At 41.7% G+C, this 22,861-nt stretch overlaps 2 protein-coding genes across 2 annotated transcripts in view; one reads left to right on the top strand and one right to left on the bottom strand.

Moving 5' to 3' along the window:
* Positions 1-22,861, bottom strand: part of LOC147050076 (endoplasmic reticulum junction formation protein lunapark-B-like) — a 102,128-nt gene that overhangs the window by 61,099 nt on the left and 18,168 nt on the right. The gene's annotated exons all lie outside the window — the stretch shown is intronic.
* Positions 744-22,743, top strand: cdh5 (cadherin 5). Its single transcript, XM_085922018.1, has 15 exons — positions 744-1,105; positions 6,499-6,738; positions 6,853-7,132; positions 7,233-7,355; positions 7,471-7,638; positions 7,995-8,173; positions 9,084-9,197; positions 9,490-9,632; positions 9,773-9,906; positions 10,978-11,087; positions 11,552-11,654; positions 14,844-14,974; positions 15,047-15,161; positions 16,841-16,973; positions 17,749-22,743. The coding sequence occupies exons 2-15, from the start codon at positions 6,502-6,504 to the stop codon at positions 18,146-18,148; spliced, it is 2,370 nt and encodes a 789-aa protein (XP_085778144.1). The 5' UTR covers positions 744-1,105; positions 6,499-6,501; the 3' UTR covers positions 18,149-22,743.

The following is a 22,861-nucleotide window of genomic DNA, read 5'->3' as shown; positions in this document are numbered from 1 at the left end:
CAGGGAAGAAAACATGTGTTGTATAATATTATGAGAAAGTTTAAGGAAAATAACAACATTTAGGGATGCACTTATCCACTCTGGGAATTTCAAAGTCAATATTTGTTTTTCCCTATTTGCACCCGATGACACGCAAGGCGACAATTTGAGGGGAAAAAAAAATTGTCTGGGGGGGAAAGTGGCAAAGTGAGACAGCATGATATTTTATTAGAAAAATGCACACAACCACACTAACAGACACACAAAATCCTACACAAAGATACACACACACAAACACAGCCCAAAACACAGCGATATTATCGTAAATATGTGTGCGAGTGTGAGTGTGTGTGTCTGGTAGGGCGTCGCTCTCATCTCATTTGCCGGCTTAGACAAGATCTTTGTCTGACACACACACACACACACACACACACACACACACACACACACACACACACACACACACACACATACACGGGCGCCTCGTGGTGAAATCTCTGTGGATTATCCCCAATAACCTGTTTAACTTAATCCTTATCGCAAACACATGAATAATAAATCCACTCCTTCTCTCCCCTCCCTTTTTCCACTCTCTCACCTTGCTCTCCATCATCCTCCCCTGCTCCCTTCCTTGCATCCCTCCCTCTCTCTCTCTCTCTGTCTCTCTCTCCCTCACACTACTCGCTCCATCATTTCTACCAAGCGCACCCCCCCCAATAAAGATCACTGTTACTGCGTCTGCTGCTTGGTGGTGGTGGTCTTTCCCTCCTGGACAGGAAGACGAACAGTAGCAGGACTGGACACAATAACAGGAAGGGGAAGTGGGCAGTGACCTTTTTTTTTTTTTTTTTTGGGCGAAAGACGTTAAGAGTGAATTACAATCTGAGGGGAGGAGAAGGAGGAAGAGAAGGAGGAGTAGGAGAACCTGTTGGTGCTCCCAAAATATTTTCCAGTTGCTATCTGGAAGTGTGTTAAGCACCTCGTCACCACTTCTTTTGGAGGATTTTGACTTTTGGAAAGAAGGTTGGGAAGGAATCAATTCTACAAGAGAACCTATACGGGATCAGGAAGGATTCGGAAGGACTCGCAAAGGATTCTGTGGTCTCAGACGCTTCAGCACTGAGAGGTAAGAGTTTGATTCTGCTCATGGGACACTTCATTGGGGACACCTGCATAGTCTGTCGGCAAAATTCTGATGGATGTTTTATAATATTGTGATATTTTAAAAAAGATAAGGTCGGGAGATTTCATGATAACTCGATTTACCGGACACCTTATTCGGTAGAGACGCATAATCTAATAATAACCAATGCAATATTTCATATCTTGTGATCCCATCAAGGGCTAAAAATCTCAATCTTTGCAATTAAATATAGTGTCACATTTCGTTTTAAATGTGACGCACTATCATTACGTTCCATAACTTTTTTTTCCCGACTCATAAAAACAAATCTAACCAAACAAATTAACCCTGGAAGGCTCTCGGGTGTAGCCACTGCTGTAATTAATTGGGGCTTAAGATACCACTAGATGGCGCCACATCAAACATTTTCCAATTAGACATGGTTTTGGCCTGAGCACAAAGCTAGATGAGACGAATGCTTCAGCGACCAACAACTGGTAGGCTGCCCCGAAAAAAAATGTGAACGGCAAACCAGGATGACGCAGGGAGTGACGAATGACTGAATTTTCTTTCACTGACGTCAGAAGATTTTAAACACTCAATAGACTATTTGTTGCCATCAAACGAGAGAGGACATTTTAAAGTGTCTTTCAATTGGTGTATTTGCGCAACTTGATATTTTTCACCCCCACTCCTCCCTCTATGGATTTGCATCTCGGAGGGAGACGGACGTGATTTGATTTGTTGTTCCGTTGCGTCGGATGCCATTCACGCAACTAAAGCCACTGGTCTAATTCCTGGAGAGACAAAGATGGGGAAAAAAAATCTGGGAAAATCCTTTGGGTGCCATCTGGGAGACTTGGTTGTCCCGCCGTTACATGGACGCAAGCTCGTGCACACACATGCGCAGACGCACACGCACGTACGTGATTAGACGCATTCATTCAAATGGATGTCCGAGTGCTCGACAGGCTGTCCAGCTGTGATGAAGGCGGCTCGGTGAAAGTTGCAGGCTGATTGCTTCAGGAAAGATCGACTTTGATTCATTTGGACTGACAATTTGTATGCACAATAAAGATAATAGTTAGAACAATTATATCATGGTTGTCATGTTACAAAAAGTCTTAAAAAGCTTTCAAAGTCATTTTTCTGAGTTTTCCGTTTTGAGTCTTTCATGCTGCCAAAGCTGCTTTAATTTTGAAGTAATTATCTCTTCTCAATTCAAAGAATCCACATCCTGTCTCTGTTTCCTCATTATCGTGATTAGCCGTTTCTGAATTTGCATAATTTTCTGTTCTTATGCCCTCGCAGAACGTTATCAGTCGCAGCCTAACTTTGTCCCACTTGAAAGTCTGACGAAACCAAGAATGCACAAAATCTTGTTTTTATCAGCTGGCTTAAAACAAAGGTGCATCGGTTGAAAACTTGTGAAGGCTTGGCTAAGAAAATAGTAGCCTACATAGCTGTTCTGATTTACAAAGAAACTTGTGCTCTTAGAAAGAGCATTTTCGTATCTATTCATGTTGAGAAACGGCCATTTTCTCTCCACCTGTGCCCAAATCCTTTTGTATAAATAGTCTGCGGCCACCGCTGTCCTTTAAAAGATAATCTCATATACTGCCATGTCTGAACCCAGTCCATGTTTGTAAGCTTGACCTTTTTTCATGCGACACGGAGCCCGCGCCTTTTTCTTTCTTAGCTTCCTAAATTATTTTTTCCTCCATTTTTTTCTGACCTTTTGTTACTACCATTGTTCCTCGTTTACCAGCTTTGCTGAGATTGTAAACGGTTACTTTCTTGTATTGTTTGTTTCCCTGCCTTTTGTTGTGATCTTTTGTTGGTACTTTAGGAACACTCACAAAATCCTTTTTCCATTTTTAAAACCTTTTTGCACCTTCTCTTGCTAAAAACGAAAGCATTACGATGTGGTGCCTATGGAGTGTTAGCTCACCAAGATGACATGAATAATAGCTGTGCAATTTGACAGGGATCAAGGAGCATTTACTCTAAATTGCTCCAAACCTCTACAAGTTGTCTATAATGACGTCCATTCGATTGCCAAAAGTCGGTCAAAAGATGGCTTGTCATTTTTCTCACTATTCTGCACACCAAAAATTCTCACTTCCATTCATGGGCCGTAATTGGTCTCTATTAAAAGCTGACCGTCAATTCTCTCCGTCATCAGGACATCAGCTATTAGTGTCAAACCAAATGAAGCAGACATTTCTGAGGACAACCTTCATGCACTCGTCTGACTTGACAAAGCGTATACTGTGTTACTATGTACTGTGTGTATGTGTGTGTGTGTGTGTGTGTGTGTGTGTGTGTGTGTGTGTGTGTGTGAGTGAGTGAGTGAACTGGTGTGACTTGCAAGCAGACAGATTGTTAGAATCTGCTATGTGATTAAACCTGTTTTAATCCCAACACACATACACACACGCATACACACACACACACACACACACACACACACACACACACACACACACACACAAAGTTGTGGGAGGATAAAAGTGGAGCTGTGTTAGAAGCAGCCATTACAACCCAAAACAAGAATGATAGAAAGCATAACTTTTTTTTATTTGTTCTGCTTTAGGAGCAGTGACAACCAAAATTGTCAAAACTTATTTGAGGTTATAAATGTGCAAAAAACATTCAGTTCTGATATATCAAATTGAATCGTACATTCTATCACCGAGTGGAAAAGCATATAAATGTTCTGCCTGTCAATTTATGTTGTCGGGGTAGAGTGGAGAGAAAGATATATTAGTTTGGGTATACACATAATAATCTGATTTATTGAATCATTTCAATCAGCACACCAGATGATCTCTCAAGGCCACGCCCTAATAGACGCTTCATCCCTCTGTGGTGAAGTAAATTATACATTAATTGTAAATTGAAATATTTTCGACAGCGTTGAAGAAAATGCGAGATGACAAAATTTTGTCTGGTTTTGTTTGCTAGCGTAGTGCAAAGTAGGTCAGAGTCATCTGCCACTCAGTAGCAGCAAGGACCGAAAGCGTATCGTCGTCGTGGTTGTCTGCTTGCGCACAGGATGACGCCCACGACACAGCTGCTGCTTGCGGACAGTGCTTAGATGTAATTACAGATATTCTTGGAACTTGTTTATTCGTTTTGCACCTCTGTGGTAAATAAGGTGAGGGGGGATATTTTTGCTTGAAATTAATGAGACGATAATCACCGCACAGAAAGTGTGAAAAAGAAAAACAGCTGGTGCAACAGCACAGGTACAAAAATCTCTTGGCACGTTATCATAAATAAAGACATATAAATTCATTCTTAGTATATAGTGTGAACAACAAATATGAAGTTAGTTACTGTAATGTGTTGAAACGGCACTATTAATAACGGGACTATATGGAATTAAAACAGTTGCAGATTTTTTTGTTGACGCTATCTTCCGTTATGAACAAAAAAGATATTTGCCACTTATGTGCTTAGGCCAAGGAACTATGTTGAAATGAGTTGAGGATCTTCATTTCGCCAAAAATGGTGTTTTCCTGCCATCTCATGGGACGTTGGTACCAAGAAACCGAGTTCAATCAAATAAAAACTTGAGTTGAAAGTAGTCATATCAGTTTAAACTGTAAATTCCATGAAAAATGTGTTCAAGTATACTAAAGTATGTAGTTTCCTAAAAAATAAAAAATAAAATTGTATGAAATTCTGATGGGAGATTTCATTGCAAATGCTGCCGGATGTACAAGTCAACCGAATAAAAGTAAATAACGAGCTTCCATGTGAACAAGACAGAGGAAGAGGATGAGTGACGGAAGGACGACAAGCTCAAGACAGATGATATGTCGGCAGAAAAGTGGAAGAATGAAGGAGGATGAGTAGGAACCACGCACACGTCCACAGCTGGAAAAGCAGGAAGGGAAGGGAAGGGAGTGTCCTCCTGCGCTAATGACCGGCCTTCATTACGCATGTTTTCCCAGAAGGCTTTGTGTTTACACTTCCTGTGGCTGATTAAAGGGAATGGCTAACACTCCTGGAAAAATAAACCATGAAACCATATTGGAACTGCCCTTATATGGATTACAAAATCAGAGTCAAGTATGAAAGAGTGGCTCTTTCACAGTAGACGTTAAATATGTATTTTAATTAGGCTGGTTCTATTAGATGTCCTTGGTAGGTGGAATATCTGCCGTTGAAAGAAACCGTTGTAATTTCAAGCACTTGATCGTCAGAATAAGAGACCATAAATGCCGTATTTAGTCACATGATTCTGCAGGCGGTAATAAATGAGATGAATATATTTTGGAGGTAAACTATTTGGCTGTCTTCGATTTCATTCAGCAAATAATTCAAAGGGAAAAAAAGTAATCACATTTCCACTTCAATTAATTTAGCAGTGAAAGGATACAAAAGACTGGCACAGAAAGAGGAGGACAAATGAAAAGTGTTGGTTGGCGTCTTTGTTTGAGCTGATTTACGGGTGAGGGGGGGTCATGCACGACGGGTCGCTACAATATGAGATTAGGCCATTAAAGAGAGGCGGGCCGGTAATCCCCGCATCCTAATCCTACTTTCTCCCTGCAGACCGCTAATGGCTGACAGACAATAAGATGCCATAATCTATCCAGCGGCATGAGTTAGAGATCGAAAGAGACACGGACAACGCTGGGATAGGTTGACACACAAAATGGGATATGGATGAGATAAAGACGGTTCATTTTATTCTCAGGGTTATCAAATCCATTGCAACTGGACCGATCTGGTTGTCTTTAAGGATTTTTCCCCTCTCATCTAAGAAGGCTTTATCAGGTCACGCAATAAGTCTTGGTTGGATCGGCACCAGCCCGCTTTCCTCACTTGTTTCTCTTTCGTTCCCCTCATGCAGAAAATGTTCTGCTTTTAACCATGAGCTGCATTTATTATCAGTATCGAGGGTGTATCAAAATCAGGGCGTTCACATCGTGAAGTCAGTCATCAGGAATGTTCACTTTTGTGTATTTTATCACCGAGGTTGCTGCCAGATGACGTCAACCCCGCTGAACTTTTCCCCCACATGGCGGACATGCTTCATCACGTCCTTTTAGCACTTCTTCCAGTGATCTTCCCAAGCGAGAACAAGAATCGTCGGAAAATGTCAAACCGTCGCTTGCTAAGTGTCCGATAAAGACGAGCGCCTCCTGAGTGCTCGGTTAAAAGTGGGGCGGCGTGTTTAATAAATCCCCCAGCGGCCTCCGGAGTGAAATGCTTGGTCCTAAATGTTCCACCGGGTCCGATTTCTGAGGAGCTTTAAGAGTCCTGGTTGTCCACGATAGGCCGTGCAGGACTTGCGAGTTTGTGTGCGCACAGTAGATAAGTGGTTTTAATGTCACACTCTTCTTCTTCATGATCTTCATTTCTTCATCCCTACTGCACAGATCATGGCTTTGCTCCGGGTCTGGACCGCGGGGCTTATTCTGGCCGTCGCGGCCTGGTCCGTCTCACCCGGCATTTCCGAGGACTCGGCTGTGGGCACGGAGAGGCGGCAAGGTCTTGCCGAGGAGATTGTGAGGAAGGAGACCTATCCTGTTCTATCACGGAAGAAGCGGGAGTGGATCTGGAACTCGCTCTATGTGGAAGAGGAGAAACCCGCACCCATTCCCTACAAGATCGGACAGGTAAACCAGAAACGACCCCAACCACATATTCAAAATGATCATCCACTCGGCCAGATTATGCAGAATTTTGCGGAGGAGTTTTACATAATTAGGCAATCTGTTTCCTTTGTCCAGCTCAAATCCAGTCAGAAAGTGGACGTGAAGCGGTTTAAAATCGAGGGCGAAGGTGCTGATGGCATCTTTAGCGTGGACCACAAGGGTGACCTGTTTGTCAGCAAGTCTCTGGACCGCGAGGAGAAGAGTGCGTACCACCTGACCGCCAGGATGTACGACGGAAACAACAAACTCATCGAGGACTCGGGAGACTTTTTGGTCCAAGTGACCGACATCAACGACAACACCCCCGTCTTCCCTAAAACTTACAACGGATCTATCTTGGAGAGGTCCATCATAGGTACGTAGTTATAGAACAATTTTTGTATTCTTTAATCCATAAATCAATAAAGAAACATTTGTATTAAGTTGAACTGTCACACTTATTTTTATCTCCACAGGAACCAAAGTGGTCGAGGTCAGGGCAACAGATGCCGACGACCCCACCACCGCTAACGGCGAGCTACGCTACTCTCTGACGCCCGACGGTGACCTGTCTGCCTTTGAAATTGACAGCATCACAGGTTTGAGCTCATTGCATCTTTTTCAAAATCAAATTAGAAACAAATCTTAACAGGTCTATCGTCAGCAAGAATTCTTAGCATTGTTGCGTGCCTTAACTAACTGACCTGTGTCCAGGTATGATCAGCTGCAAGGTGAGCACTCTGGATCGCGAGACCAAAAGTCAGTACCTGGTGGTGGTCCGGGCTCAGGACATGAGAGGAATGGCGTCTGGCAGCACGGCCACTACCTCAGTCACTATCACCGTCGGCGATATTAACGACAACATTGCCTCCTTCACCAGATGTAAGAATCACTGTGATTTTGTTGTTAAAATATCACGTTTAAATAACGTACTGTATTTTAACACACTTCTCTAGCTTGTTTAACGAGGATATACATCTTCATTCTTGGTGTATTGAGTTTTATGTTCTTTCCAGTTTGGCCTTAATCCATTTTAGTACTTTCTAGAGTAAAGTGTTGCAAATGGGGGTAAAACAACAGATAACAGGCCTTCTGGGAATGAAATAATTGCTCATTTTTCCCCATTTGTGTAAACACGACGGTTTGGTACAAAACTGATTTTAAAAGTATCCCGATGACGCGTTACTATGTTTAACCAGAGTTGAATAATGACTAATTGTGTTGTATTTGTTTTGTAGCGACATACGAGGTGCAGGTTCCGGAGAACCACAAACTGAACACAAAGATCGGGACTTTGGAAGTGAAGGATGGAGATCAGATCCAAAACAAAGAGCCCATTTTCTCTCTGCCGAACAACAACAAAATGTTCTACGTGGAGCTCGGCCCCAGGAAGGACGGCAACCTCATGCTTAGACAGGTAATTATGACCTAATTACTTCCAACCATGGATCTAGGAAAGAATATCTATAGTCCTACTTATTCGGAACACGTTTACTGGGGATGGAGTCTACGTATTTGGTTTTGGTCCCAAACCCCCTGCAAACAGTAAGGCTCATCTAAGTTCCAAATACACAGGTTTGTGGTTTGATGTGACATTTAAGCATTTTTATCCTCGGCTGACTCCAGGCACATAAATAGAATGTGGCACACGAGCATTACAGAACATCCACGAGCAAGAAAGAACATAAGCATCCGAGGCAAAAGCCACATTTTTTAAATGCCCTCGCACACATTCACGCAGGCGGTTTGATAAATAACAATGTAGGGCATTGCTCGTCTGTTGAGTGGAGATATTTCACGCTCGCAAGGTTTCAGATAAAGTATTTAAGAGACATCACAGAGCACAAAATGTATTCCAACAGCGTGGAAGGGAAGCGCAATCCTCCGGTTCCGCGGCCCGTTTAGTCGGCGATGGGCCGCACGCTCGTTAAAGGTGTTTACGGGCTGCTTTTGGAAATGATCGCGAGCGGGAATAATCCAGTTAGACGCACGCTTCGTCTACCTGTCCGTGGATGAAAAAGAACGCAAAGTGATCTGCTTCTAATACCCCAAGAAACTGGAACAGGAAGGGGAAAGGGGAGAACTGTAGTGCTTAGCACTGGATGTTTGTTCACATCAAAGTGGAAGCGGAACACAAGCACGGATTGAATACATTTGGAAAGGTAAATGGTACGGATAAAACACGTTCAACAGATAGTAAAAATTGTATATTTTTTTTATATAAATTCTCAAAAATTCAAAATTCTCAAAAAAGTATTTTTATCCAACAGTTTCACTGTTTATTATTTTAAGACTTACTTTTGAACTGTGTATTCGGTATTATTCAGGCTCTGGACTTCGAGACAAGAAACAGCTACTCATTCAGTGTGCAGGTGCGGGAAAACCTACGAAACTTGCGCTTTCCCGCTGACAACGTGGTCAGTGCTGTCACCACAGCACAGGTAAATATTGCTGACATCAATAACTTCATGAAGTACATTGCTTTCTTTTAACAAATACAATGTAAACAGCAGGGGCCCCAAAAACGGAACTCTGTGGAACACCATACAACTGTAAAACAGAGGGCCACTCAGAACCACCAAGACTAACTTAAAATGTCTTATCTGCCAAGTAAAAAACACCACCAAATGATAGGCCCTGGAGGGTTTTTCCGAATATGAATTACTTTATCAACAAATTCTCATATGATGAGGCCATCACCAAAAAACTGCGGGCTTGCGTCTTCTTGTGCAGGTGATCGTTAAAGTCTTGGATGTGGATGAGCCGCCGGAATTTTCACAGCCAATGTACACCTTCAATGTGCCTGAAGAAAGACTGGTCAACAATGTTGGCATCGTCAGCGCCAGAGATCCGGACAAAGCTGGCAAGAGTATCCGGTAAGAATCTATTGTGGCATCGGCAGCAAATATGCAGCCATGGTTTTATGACACTATTGACAATATGGAGGAAAATATGGTGAAAGGGAGGAACGAATGCTGTCAGGAAAATGAGTTGCTACTTTGTGACTGCCCTCAAGGTACTCTATCTTGGACAAGGATTGTCCAATCGCTATCAATCCAATCACAGGGCAGATGTCCACCCTGAGGACTCTGGACCGCGAGCTGGAGGCCACACACATGTTCCAAGTTAAAGCCCAAGAGGAGCCAAGCGGTGCGTCATACACACACATAAACACACCCTCTTTTGCACACATACACACTTTTATGAATTCAAAACAAAAGCTCCTCACAGGCAAATGGAAGCCATGTGTCGGATAACATGCACTCAGGGAGAGAGTTACAGAGGCCAAACTCACAGTTTCTCTCGCATATGTTGGAAACGCAGCATGTAGTCAATCACCAAAGGAAAAAAAAACAAAAAACGCATTAGACACCTTGCCAACGCACCTGGCCGAGCCTCAGTGCAAGCAGAAAATCACATTACGCCGTCTCTTTGTTCATCTGCATCCTCCCAAAGCAAAGTCTGTATTTTTAGACGGGCAGCCAACAGCATTCAAAGATCTATTTTCGTGGTTTGTCATCATGTTTAGGGCGCACAATGGTCCCCCGAGCCCCGCTCGACAAGGTCTCCGTTATAGTGAACCGCACGCAGAAAAGCACTAAAGATAGTCGCTACATTAAATGGAAGACATTAAAAGAGGCAACGAACAGTGAGGCTGCTTTAATGTGACAAATAAACAGCTTGCAAATAGAAACCCTTTTGTCCATTGGCCTTAATCATCTCAGCCAATGACAACAACATCTGCAGAGAGCTTTGGGAGGAATAAAAGTGAAATTAAAGCTTCAAGCTATAATGAACAGGGCATCACACCCCCTGTTGAAAAAGTTGGGAGGTGCACTGAATGAGGACTCAAAAGCAGTATCTCACTTTGCATTTTTTGCCGATTCTTATGTCCTTGTGATTATGTTTTATATATTACAGTATTTGGAAGGTTATTGCTACCATTTGCGTGTCTACTCATGATAGACAAATGAAAAAGGCTCCAGGTCTGAATTTTGCAAAGCCCTCAAAATTGCAATTTATTTTAAGTCAATAAAAGGAGACATCCTGAAAACCAGTCAAGAATAATCAATGTCTGACTGAAGGCCATGTGACAAATCCAGATGGGATTATTTCATACAGAGCACAGTTGATTTCTTTTCAGCCAGCAGCCAAGTCAAAAGTAACGCCTGGAGGCAGCTCAGTATTGGCACTCAGTGATTGTTTGCCGGTTGGTTTCAGGTTTGGAGTCTTTTGTCAAAGTCAACATTGTCGTAGAGGATGTCAATGACAACGAGCCCGAACTGGATGTGGACGAGATCTTTGTGTGTGAGAATGACAACGCAAACACAGTAAGTTTAAATCATTCGAAAACTTGTAGCACAACTAACTAAAGTTGAAAGTTTAATTGAGATTCATTGGAGGGATTTTAAATCATGCATTTTTTTATATGCAGTTTTACAGATTCTAAGTCTTTGGTGTTTTGGGAGCACAATAATTAGCAGTGAGCAGGTGTTGGTTTTGCGTCATATGATGACGTTGAGGGATATGCGGGATTTCCCGCGGACTGGTAGCTAGTCAATCAGTACACATAACAAACAAAACAATCATTATTACTATGCTCATAGTTTATTATTTTTCTAACGTGTAGTAATATTTTTAAATGACTGTCTGTTTATTTATATTAGTTTGTTCATTCTTAATTTTGTTTTTGGTACTTTTGTAATTTATCGCAAAAATGTGAATTTCTGATAAAGATTTTCTATTGTAGACATTTTTTTTTTAATTGACAATTTGCGGTTGTTTGTTTCTTCAGGTGATCGGAACTTTGAGGGCCACCGACAAGGACGACCAGCCGGCCTCGTTCACCTTCACTCTGGCTTCTCCCAGCTCCAACTTTTCCATCAGAGATTTTGGCAGTAAGTTGTCGTTTTTTTTTTGTCTCTTTCTAAATGCTGACATGGAAGTCATTCAGATGGCTAAATTTTGTTTCTGGCGCTCACTCAGGGGCTTTGAAGCTTGTCTGTGTGCTAAGTAATGTCTGGAGCTGGAGGCAGCAAATATTTTACAGATGTCCTCCTGTACAACAAGTAAATGACAGTCAGTTAAGAAGTGTTGGTTCCAATTCAGCTTTTTAAGGTGACATTTTACTAGAATCTGTCTCCACTGAGTCCAATTAGTACAAAATCAGGAATGCATGTTCATCACGACAGGAACCACAAAAATATTTATTTTGTTGTTGCCATTTTGGGGAAGTGGGGGGTGGCCCATTTCCAGGAGTTGCACCAGAACAAACTCTTCCTAGGGAATTTGCACAACAGCTACCAAATCTGAACCAGGTATAGTAGACAGATGGGTGTCGATAAATTGCAGTTGTAACTCAAAATTGGATACTTGACATGAAATGCAATGGCAAATGTCTGTCCAAAAATGACAGTTGTTATGTGTCGTTAACCTTTTCATAGGGGATGTATTGGATCTCTTTCATATTTGATGTATTATAGACAGATGGGTGATTCTAAATTGCGAGGCATGTTTTCATCACACGCGTTGAGTGTGGCAGAGATCAGACTTTGCTGTTGACCATCAAACTGTAACGGGAAAATGCGATTTGTGTAGAAATGCTAAAGAGGTGATGGTAAAGTGAAATGTTGTAGAATTAATTAAATTGACTTTGGGAGTTTGGGAATGTAGAAATTGTGTGAATGTGAAAAACAGTTCCCAAGAATTTCTGAATGAGATGAACAGTTTGAATTTAGAACGAGATTTGAATGGAACTTGCTCTTTGAAATTCACACTATAATTTCAGAGCGGTAGCTGTCATGTCCAATATGAAACATAAAAATCCAAGCCTGAATGTTTAAAAAAATGAACCTACCACCATTTGGTTCAAACATGTTGGATGTTCAGCTATTAGTCAAAGTGTAACACTTGATTCCTGGTTGCATCAGATCTCAGTCTTTGGACACAAACTGTCTTTTGATCGTATGAATGAAGAAAAAAAATGGAAGTACAAAATGAAGTAAGTGAATAGTAAAGGTGTGCACAGATGAAAGCTGCAGGTCATCAAACGAGACACTCAGGTGAAGCGTTGCCTTTTTATCCGAGTCAAACCTGGAATAACGCGCATCGTGCGAGAAAGATAAACAGGAAGGGGGGGGAGTGGCTTCATCCATTTCCTGTGTGCTGGTGCCCGAAGGAGGCCCGACATGCTGTAGCGAGGACGGAGGGAAGACAGATGAGGATGATTTGGAGGAAAAAGATGAAAGGAAGCCGGGGGGGGAGGATGAGAATTAAGGGAGATGGTTCACTGGATCCAGGATGACGAATCATAATGACAATGGCACTCAGCAGAGCCTCAAAAGTCCGAAACATGTCCATTTTGACAAATATCTGAAATATGCTTTCTTTTTTCTCACTATCTTTTTTTTTTTACTATTGTACTGTATTTTATTACCGTAGTGTAGTACCACTTTGTGCCACAACATGACAGGCAGCAGTGTAATTGACAAGAAAAAAGAAGAAGAAGAAAAAGAAGAAGAGGTTGACTTATCACCAGAAATATTTGCTGTTCTCTTCGAGTATTCTCTGTGTTGCTGCTTCATGTGTGTTGAGGCTGATGTTTCAAGATTTATAAGAACCCAAACTTTGATGGTAATTTCATTAGCCCAGCCTATGGCGTTTTCCACAAAATGTTGGCATTAAACTAGCAGACTTATTTAGATGAATTTATGTAGCTCGGTTGAACATTTTAGTGTATAAAATCTCCGTTTGACTCATTTGACATAATAAAGCTTTGGGAACACTGCAGTAGAAGGTGAAAGCTATAAAGTAAAGGAGAAGGAATGAGCGAAGGTCAGACAGAAAGTAAAATTGCTCGCCGAAATGAAACATGAAATGTGAAAGGAGAAGGAAGATTTCTTCCATTTGCCCTAATACTGCAAAAGAGTGAGAGGGAACTAGACAAGGTCATGCAAAAGTAAAATTCCTCTCAGACATTTTAAAAAAAGAGACATCGCAGAGGATGGATGGCTGGCAGGCTTTAAAAAGACACGAGGGGGGTGGCAACATGAGCGATGAGTGCATTTCACAACATGTCATGTGTCGTCTCCTCGCACCACTTAACACTCGCTTTACACACACAAGAGTCTCGAAGTGATGGTCCTGTCAAATATTTATGCATACAAGGCCGCTTTCACCACCTCGCCCTGGTCCGAGTCGCCACCTAACCTCCAACCACTCTCGTCACAATCCCCGATGGCTCTGAAGTGACAGCCACCGACGTCGACACGGATTGCTCCGCATGAGACGGCCAAGTAAACACAAAAGTGCGGCGAGTTGGGATAACGAGAGTCAACAAAGAGAGTGACAAGAAAGACTGCGAAGGGATGCGGGGCGATCCGGGGAGACTTTCCCGCCAAACAAAGACGAGCGAGGCGGGAAGGTGCAGGACAGGAGATGTTTAGATCTTTTATTGACACACCCTTTGAGACACTACTTGTTTTTCATTGGCCAGTAACAAGATAAAATAGAATCTGTCTGGTGGGATGTATCGTGTTGTGTTCTGAAGTTTGTTGTGAGTAGGTAGGGACGACTTGGGTGAGGTGCACAACACTGCATTACTGCAACTTTCATGCAACTTTCATGATTTTGTGGATTGTTTGGCGTCAGAGTCCTCACATTAGTCACAGAATCGGTCTGTGCTCAAGTTCTTGGTCTCGTTAGCTTTGGATATGCCGATTGCCGTCCGTTTGAACAAAATTCATACCAGCCTCAGGAAACCTGGGCGAATGTGGCTCGTGACTTAAGAGAATATGGCCCGGAGTTTGAACGTCAACAACATTGCTTTAAAGTTTAGTTCTGTGCTTGAAATGGCCAGGCTCCCGTTTTCCTGCCATTGTCAACTCTGGAATTCCTCAAGCCAATAGAGAGAAAAAAATTGCAGGCCTGAGCAGGAAAGCTCTGACCGTTTGACAAATGGGTTCATTGTTAGATGGAAGTTTTACGTTGGTTTCTTGGGCTTTGTTGTTTTTGCTGTTTTGACTTTTAAAGGTTGCCCATTGACCAGGATGGGAAGTAACAAATACTTGTCGTCTATTTGTGTCCAGACAACAGTGCGTACGTCCTGGTCAAACAGGGCCCATTCAACCTGGACGACCCCACAGATTACAGCGTGGACGTGAGCATCAGTGACGGAGGACAACCCGTCAAGTCCAGCGTCACCAAACTGGCCATCAAGGTCGGTATTTATTTCCCGTGGATCACGACGCAACTTAAATTTCTTAAATTGACACAATGTGGTGTTTTGTAGGCCTGCCGCTGCGACGCCAGACGCATCCCAACTCAGTGCAAGGCCATGGCGCAGAAGATGGGAGTGAGCGTCCACGTCCTCATCGCTATTCTACTCTGCATACTCACCATCTTGGGTCAGTTCGAAATGGCCAATCCTGAAATTAGCGTCGAGTTCAACCCCTTTCAAATTCATGTCGTGTTCTCGCCCTTGCATTCCCGCGGATAAGATTTCCCGTGGAAGAATTGTACCGCCTCCCGGTGTTGTCGGTTTAATGAATAATGGAGAGACAGATGCGGAAAACAATGCCTGCGGTTTCCAACGCGTTGCTATTCTCTTTGATACCTTACCCATGCCCCTCCCTTCTTGGCATTCTGACTTGTACTCATTCAACACACTTGTCACTGCAGGGGGGTGGGGGGGATACAAATATTTTGTTGTACTTGAGTACAGGTATCGACAGTTAGCGTGTTTCAAGAAAACAGAATTGAATGGACATCTGAACTTGACACGTTAATTAAAAAGACAGCCAACCGTGGTTGAGATTTTGTTGGATAGAGATCTTGGGGTAGAAAATTGGGAATGGGAAATTGTGGGAAGAAAATGGTAAAGAATAGCAGAGTTAATGAGGAGTTTATCAGCACTTTAGGTGCCGTCTGCTTATCAAACAGTGGCAAACATTAAGTGGATGAACTATTAATATGCTCCGCTTGGTCTTTTTCGTCTGGAGGCCCATCGGGTCTCCTTTTCTTTATCAAATTCTCTCACCACAGGCCAGATTAACTATTTAACGCTGTTGTCGTTATCTGCCGTGCCCTGAAGCAATTTAACGCCGTCGCGTTAGCTCCCCACTCGCCACTAGTCGCATTTGACCCCCTTGACAAAAAAAAAAAAAAACCTGAATATTTTCTCACTGGTTTGCACGTCTTTCTTCCCCTTTTTTCCCTTCTTCTGAGTCGGCTATCTGTCAGGCTTAATAAAGTGCGGAGCATGTGTTGTAAAAGATTAATCTGTTGCTTTCCCAAGCATAGCGGAACGAGGCACGCTCGCCCGGCGCTAAAAGGCAAAGCTAATGTCGAACGTCCAAAGAGAGAGTGAGAGTGACGACGAGTTCATATCAGGACCCCGAAGCGCACGGCCTTAATCTAATGTCAGAAGCGTCCTTCACTTCTCCCCCTTTTTGTCCTTCACTCCTTCTTCCCTTGCTTGCTTTGTCATTCACTTCATCCATTCTTTCTTTTGATGAAAATGAAACGTCTTGTTTTCTTGCCCATATTTTTTCTTCATTGATTCCTTCCTCCCTCTCTTGGTTTCTGCTCTTAGCACCGTGCCTCCTTCCATAACTTCTCTCTCTATGTCCTTCAATTCCTGTCTCTTCCCTTCCATCTTCTTTCCCACCTCTTCCTCATTGATATTCCCTCCATCCATCTCGCCGTCCTTGCCGAGTCGTCGCTGTGTGTTTTCCGAGTTTCTCGCGCTGGAGGCAAACTTTGCAGACACCTAAAACCATTCGGCAGCTCATTTTCTCCTCTGTTTTCCGAGCTCACTCCCTCGTTAGCGCACCGCCTTCTTTCCTCTTCGTTCTTGCTCGCTTCCTTCATGGCCCCATTCTCATTCCTGCCCTAATTTTCCCACATCTTCACAGAAAAGCCTTGCCTGACCGCTTTAATCTTGCTAGCCCAAGTTTTCACGCGCTCACTAATCGTGTCTGTCTGTCAAACATCTAAAAATTGCCGGAACAAGTGTTCCAAGAATGAAACAAGCAGTTTCTCCCACCCCCAAAAAAACTGAAAAAGTCTGTCGTGTGTCTTACAGTTATCGTCATCCTATTCGTGATGAAGAAGCGCTACCACAAAGATTCGCTAGCCGGTATGAAGAATAGCGGCGAGATCCACGAGCAGCTTGTCACCTACGACGAGGAAGGCGGAGGCGAGATGGATACTAATGGGTATGTCAATGTAAAAAAATGGTGTGTCATGGAATAAAATTCATTATCGCAAATAATTTTTGATGGTCTTAAAACATGGACATATTCATGGAAAAGAGGAAGTCTGGTAACCCACGTAAAAGATTAGAATAAACGACCAAAAAACATCAACGCTTTTGAAGACGGCTGCCAACGATGGTGCATTTAAAAAAAAAAAAAAAAGTATTACATTTCAGGATGAAATAATCACATTTAAGATATTTTTATAGCTGTCAAATATGAAAACAGTAAATTTGTTTATTGCCACTTTTTGCGATATTAGACGCTGCTTTTTTTACGAGTATCAATATTTATTTAAGCGACTTAGTCACGCGAGAGACATTTTGTACTTGAAGAAAAGCCACATGGCGTATTAATCCTCCTGCCTTTGCAATATTTATCCCCTCTGCCGCGTCCTATCATTTAGTGACCTAGTTTAGCTGAAAGGAATCATTAAAGTTTTATGTAATCTGAATCTAATCTAATGGGAAGCTTATTAAAAGACGCCCGCTTAATGCATTGCTCATGTTTAATGTTCAAATAGCATCACCATCACAATCCTTATTAACCGATTATGTTCAGTTTATTTCTGTTTTTCCTAGGCTGTCACTGAGTGGCTTTTCAGTCACTTGTTTTTTTTTGGACCAGGCCATGTACATATTTTGGGGAACGGTACAATGGAAAGAAGCAACAACCAATACAAAACCTTATTTCCCGTTAGACTCCCAGAATACTAAAATCTTCTTTTCTCCTTCAGCTACGACGTTTCTATCCTGACATCAGCATTCCACGACGGCTCCCTCCTCCGCCACCCTGATTGCCTCCCCCACCCGTCTCTCTACGCTATGGTCCAGAAGTCCCAGCCCCACCATCACCAGCACCAAATGCAACCTGCCTCCGCTTGCAAAGGCGACATGGCGGCCATGATCCAGGTGAAGAAACACGATGCGGACCACGACCGCGAAGGCTTCCCGTATGACACCCTGCACATCTATGGATACGAGGGCCCCGAATCCATAGCGGGGAGCCTCAGCTCATTGGGAAGCTCCTCAAGCGGAGGCTCAGACTCGGACTACGACTTCCTAAGCGACTGGGGCCCCAGGTTCAGGACCCTGGCTGAGCTGTACGGCGTGGAAGAGGCGGATTACTACCACTAGTTGACCTTTTTACCATCACATCACATGTACTTCCGGGTGGCAAGATCTCAGATTACATGCAACTTGACCACAGAGGCAGAATCAGGCATAGTTAACATGATCCTGAAGAACTGACTAACTGACTTTGCTGTTGCTCTGATAAATGCAACTTTTTCTTTTGATGGTAAAATGGATGTGGTGAAGAGTTAATGTTAGCTAGCAGGCTAGCCATTATCTTTTGCTAAATTACTAAAAAAAAAAAAAAAAAATGAGATTTTATACAGTGCTGTGAAAAAATGAGTCCCGTAAACCTGTTGATGGAAGTTTGGTTTCCAGTCTGTCCTTTTCGAGTCTTAGTTACTACGCCCTCGTCCGCTCAATTTATTCTCCTCACCCATTAGTTCCACTGGATTCATCTTCCGGCAACATCCAAAAACACAAGTTTTTGCTATAGTTTTAGTTCACGTCAGAAGTTTTCTGCCACCCGGAAGTAGCATGGCGCCTACTGTTTACAAACATTAGGAACAGGTCTTCGGTCTCCAGCAACAGCCATAGAAACGGCAAGACAACAAAACACATGAGCGGGAACTGACAACTTTGACAGTATCATTCTGTTTAAGGACATAGAGCTTGGAGAGACTTCACAAGCTTCGTTCTTCTCATCCCATCAGATTGAAGGATGTCCCATGAGTGGGAGTGGCCGCATCAACAGAAAATTGCGATTTAAGGATGCAATCAGAGCCAATCACAGTTGACACTTGAGCGTGTTATATGGCGCATTTTGTTCTCTTTATGTTGTACTTTTTATCTGGTCGTACACATGCACGCACATATGCAAAGGAAGAAAATATCGACTTTATTCAGGACACCAGCAGCACAATCTAATTGGACCGAATAGTATGTTGATTAGAGCTATAAGAGATAGCTTTCAAACTCTATTTTATAATTCATGTCATAAGAACAGTGTAACAAATGTTTAATACTGGGTCCGATTGGATTGTGCAGGTGTACCTAATAAAGTGAAACCGGGTCTTGAAGTGTTAAACAGTGAAATGTAGTAAGGGTTTGTCACTGCGTATAAATTCCACGAGATAGTCATAAACACTACTTTTTGCTGAAATGAGGATCCTCAGCTCACTTTAACATAGTTCATTGGGATCAAGATGCCAAAATAGCTGTAGCATACAATGAAGGATAGGTTCTCCCTGTCCCCCAAAAAAGTGAAAATAGGTGAATTTGCAAATGATCAACTGAGACATTCCAAGTAACTTCTACATAACTATGAATGCAAAATTAAGAATTTGGCCTGGTGTTGTTTAAGCAGTTCTGCCCAAATAGATGAGCAAAACAAATATTTTAGGATTTGAGTTTTAGCCTCAATAAAAGTTAAACCCATTTGGTTAATATATGCTCTCAGTAAAATTTGCCTCGTTTTCTTCAAGTCATTTGGTCAATTTTGAAACTGCAAGCGGAGAGAAACATTTGTTGAAATCGAGTGAAGGGAAATAGTCCAGCACAATTACTGACATAGCTTTCCCGTGGCTTTTTTTGTTTGACACTAGCCGTCATCACGCTCATTGTTTGGCGAGGAAAGCTCAACTCTCAGAGGCCTCCTTGCCGCGCACAACTCAGGAAGCGCACAGTAGCTCGGAGGTGCTTCAACTACTTTAACCTCTCATCCCTTCTGGCTACTAGCAACTTGTGGAAGTACATCCATGGAAAAAAAATAGACAACAGCTGAATGGGGTGGGAACAAAAGGCCAGCGAATTGATTTCGAAAAGTGTGAATTGGGAAAGATTGAGGTTACAGATTAAGATGAGTAAATCCAATTTGTCCAAGTTTAACTGCAGTAAGAAGACACCAGGTCAAACTCTTCACTCCATTCTAGCTAATCATAAACAAAAGAAAGTCATTTCGAGAAAAGGCTCAATGGTGACTTTATAGTAGGGCAGCATTTGTGGAAGATCCTACGTTTGCCAAAGCAAAACGAGATGTTATAACCCTTGAAATAATCTTTGACCTATATGAAGCTTGAAGAAAGTCATTTCTGGAAAGGGCCCAGTCAAATGAGTGGAGGAGTGAATTTTTAAAGGAATAATGAGCACTATTTACTACCGAGCTGCCATGCAAATAGGAAACTTGAAGAAAGTCATTTCTGGAAAACGCACTTATAGTCCAGTGCGACTTATGGTTTTTTTGTTTTTTGTTTTATTACTGTTGCGACGTACTCTGGAGCTTATAGTCAGAAAAATATGGTATTTGAAAAGTGGTTGTTTTTAAGCCTTAGTGAAGGTCTACGCTCCAATGTGAAGAATGTATTTTTGTTTATTGCTGTTCTTGCTTGGAAGGCCGCCGTCACAATAGCCGGAAGTCACTTTTGTGTTTCCCGTCGGCATTCACGTGTGAACTTGGTCTTCCCCTGCAACCTCCCTCTAATCAGACCTAAGCTAAACAACGCTGAGCTAGATTTCCTGTCCATCTGGGGGAGGGTTCGAGGGAGGCGTTATCTGCCCGGCGGTTCAACACATTGTCTCAAGTTCCTGTTCAGTGGGCTTGATAAACTATCTTGGATAGGAAAGCTGAGGGGTTAAAGGTTAAGGAACAAGACAAGAACAAAGAGGCCATTTAAAAAGTTCTCAATCACAAGAGAAAGAAATTTCCAGCATCAATCACAATATTTATAATTTTATAGTTGTACTTTTATATCTATACTTGTTGGAATTGTTATAAGACACAATACACCAATTTACGGAATTTTCTGCTTCTCTATCACTCCTGTCAGGTCAAAGTACGATCAGACATTAAATCACACGATGGAACAAAGAGGAGAAGGCAACCAGGATAAGTTTACTCGCGAGGAGAACGATACCTAAATTATTCCAACAATTCCCCATCAAGAAACTAAACTGACAAAGAGGAAAAATGAATACCCTATTTCTTCAACCAATGGCCATCCTTCGAATAAAATGCCACAATCGTAATTATTACATAGATTTTGACACCATCTTGTGGCCTTCTGGTACTGATGAGCACTAACACATTCAACCAAACAATAAAATGAATATGAAAAGCTAAAAATAGGAAATGGAAATTAGCATGGATGTTACAGCAATTCTAAACCTTCAAACACCTGGAGTAGCAAAACATACAACCGGCGAGAACTACGTAAACATTGTCTAAAATTTTCAACCAAATCATATAACGTTATTTAATGAATGTCCGCAAGCTTAATCCTAACGTATATAATGCCATAGACGGGAAATAGAAAATATGTTATGGCAATTCTAAACTTTGAAACAACTACGGAAAAAAATGGAGAATTAAACACGTTACAGGCTAACTGGAGACAATTTGGCCACTGACTAGCGAGTAAGGCATTCATTTTTTTCTTCATTCATTTTCTTTCATCTCCCATGAGGAAATTTATATTTGAGGAGAAATTAGCTAAATGCTGAGTTTGCAAGATAATCTAAAGCATGGAACCTTTTGTGCTCTCTCTTTCTCTGAGTGAAAAAACGATTTGTTTTTCAGCCAATTTAAGCACAGAAGAGGTAAGTGTAGACAGCCAAATTGGCCTGCCATTTTTCCTCGCTAGCACAGAACAAAATGTGCAAAGAAAAAAAAGTCAATCTGAAAAGAAACAAAAAACAACTACATACAATGAAATGTTTTTTCCCTTAGATTTACACATCTTCACCCCTCAAGTGTTATTGACCAATGAGGTGGTCTTTGCAGGTTGTCGAGGCATGTGCTGATATTACAAAGCTATGAACACTGAAATTATTTGTAGGCTTTTATTTTACCTATATATATTTTTTTTGCTTTAAGGTAAAACAATCAAGTGTCATTGTGATGGCTAAATTTTTTAGATGTTTCATTGTCTCAGGTTGGGACACAGAAATTGACTTATGTGTGTGCGTGTGTTTGTGTTTTACTTTTAAAAATACGACTTATTTTCAGTATTTATCACGTTACTGACATGAAAAACGTAGAAAAAAAAATGTGCCTCTCCTTGTGGTCTTCTTATTTGCTATTTTTAAAATACTGTATTTAGTTGTTAGGAATTCAATGCAATCACTATTTTACAGTAGGGCTGTAAAATGGGTCACTCGTTGGAAGCATGGAGACGACGTAGAATGAGTGCAAACGTGTTCTCGATAAATTGAAATTTAGTTTGAATTTGTACAAAAAAAAGTTCTACAACAGACGCTTAGATTTTGCCCTTAATTACGGTTTTATTTTTTAAAAATGCCAGGAACATAACTTTTCCATCCAAATTATTTACAACGAGAACATTATTGACATTTACAATATTTTGTTTCTGAATGTGTTGGTTCCCGTGCAGTTATGTACAACGTCGCACTAAATGCTCATGATGAGTTTAAGGTGATCATGTGACCTTCACAAATATTCAAGAAAATATATATCCTGTATATTCTTTGCTGTGTAAATAGAGAATCTGTGTGCCTTCATTATTTCAAGAAAATGATACTGGATTTTTGTTTTGTTTTTTTCTATGATATTGTTTTTATGATGTGTGTAAAGTAAACAACTTTTTATTACCTGACATTTTTGTAAGTGTATAATTAAAAAATAAAGTTTGGAAATGTTTTCAGCTGGTGAGTGACGTTTGAATGATTTTTATATGCAAAAGACTACTCCGGAGCGATCGGATGCTTTCCCTTGATCCCTTCAAAGTCTGGAACGTGTTTTGTACTTGTATCGCGTTACAT

This window comes from Syngnathus leptorhynchus, chromosome 10 (genome assembly GCF_054491065.1).
Source record: "Syngnathus leptorhynchus isolate UIUO chromosome 10, UIUO_Slep, whole genome shotgun sequence".
NCBI lineage: Eukaryota > Metazoa > Chordata > Actinopteri > Syngnathiformes > Syngnathidae > Syngnathus > Syngnathus leptorhynchus.
This window is presented reverse-complemented; position numbering and strand designations above follow the sequence as displayed.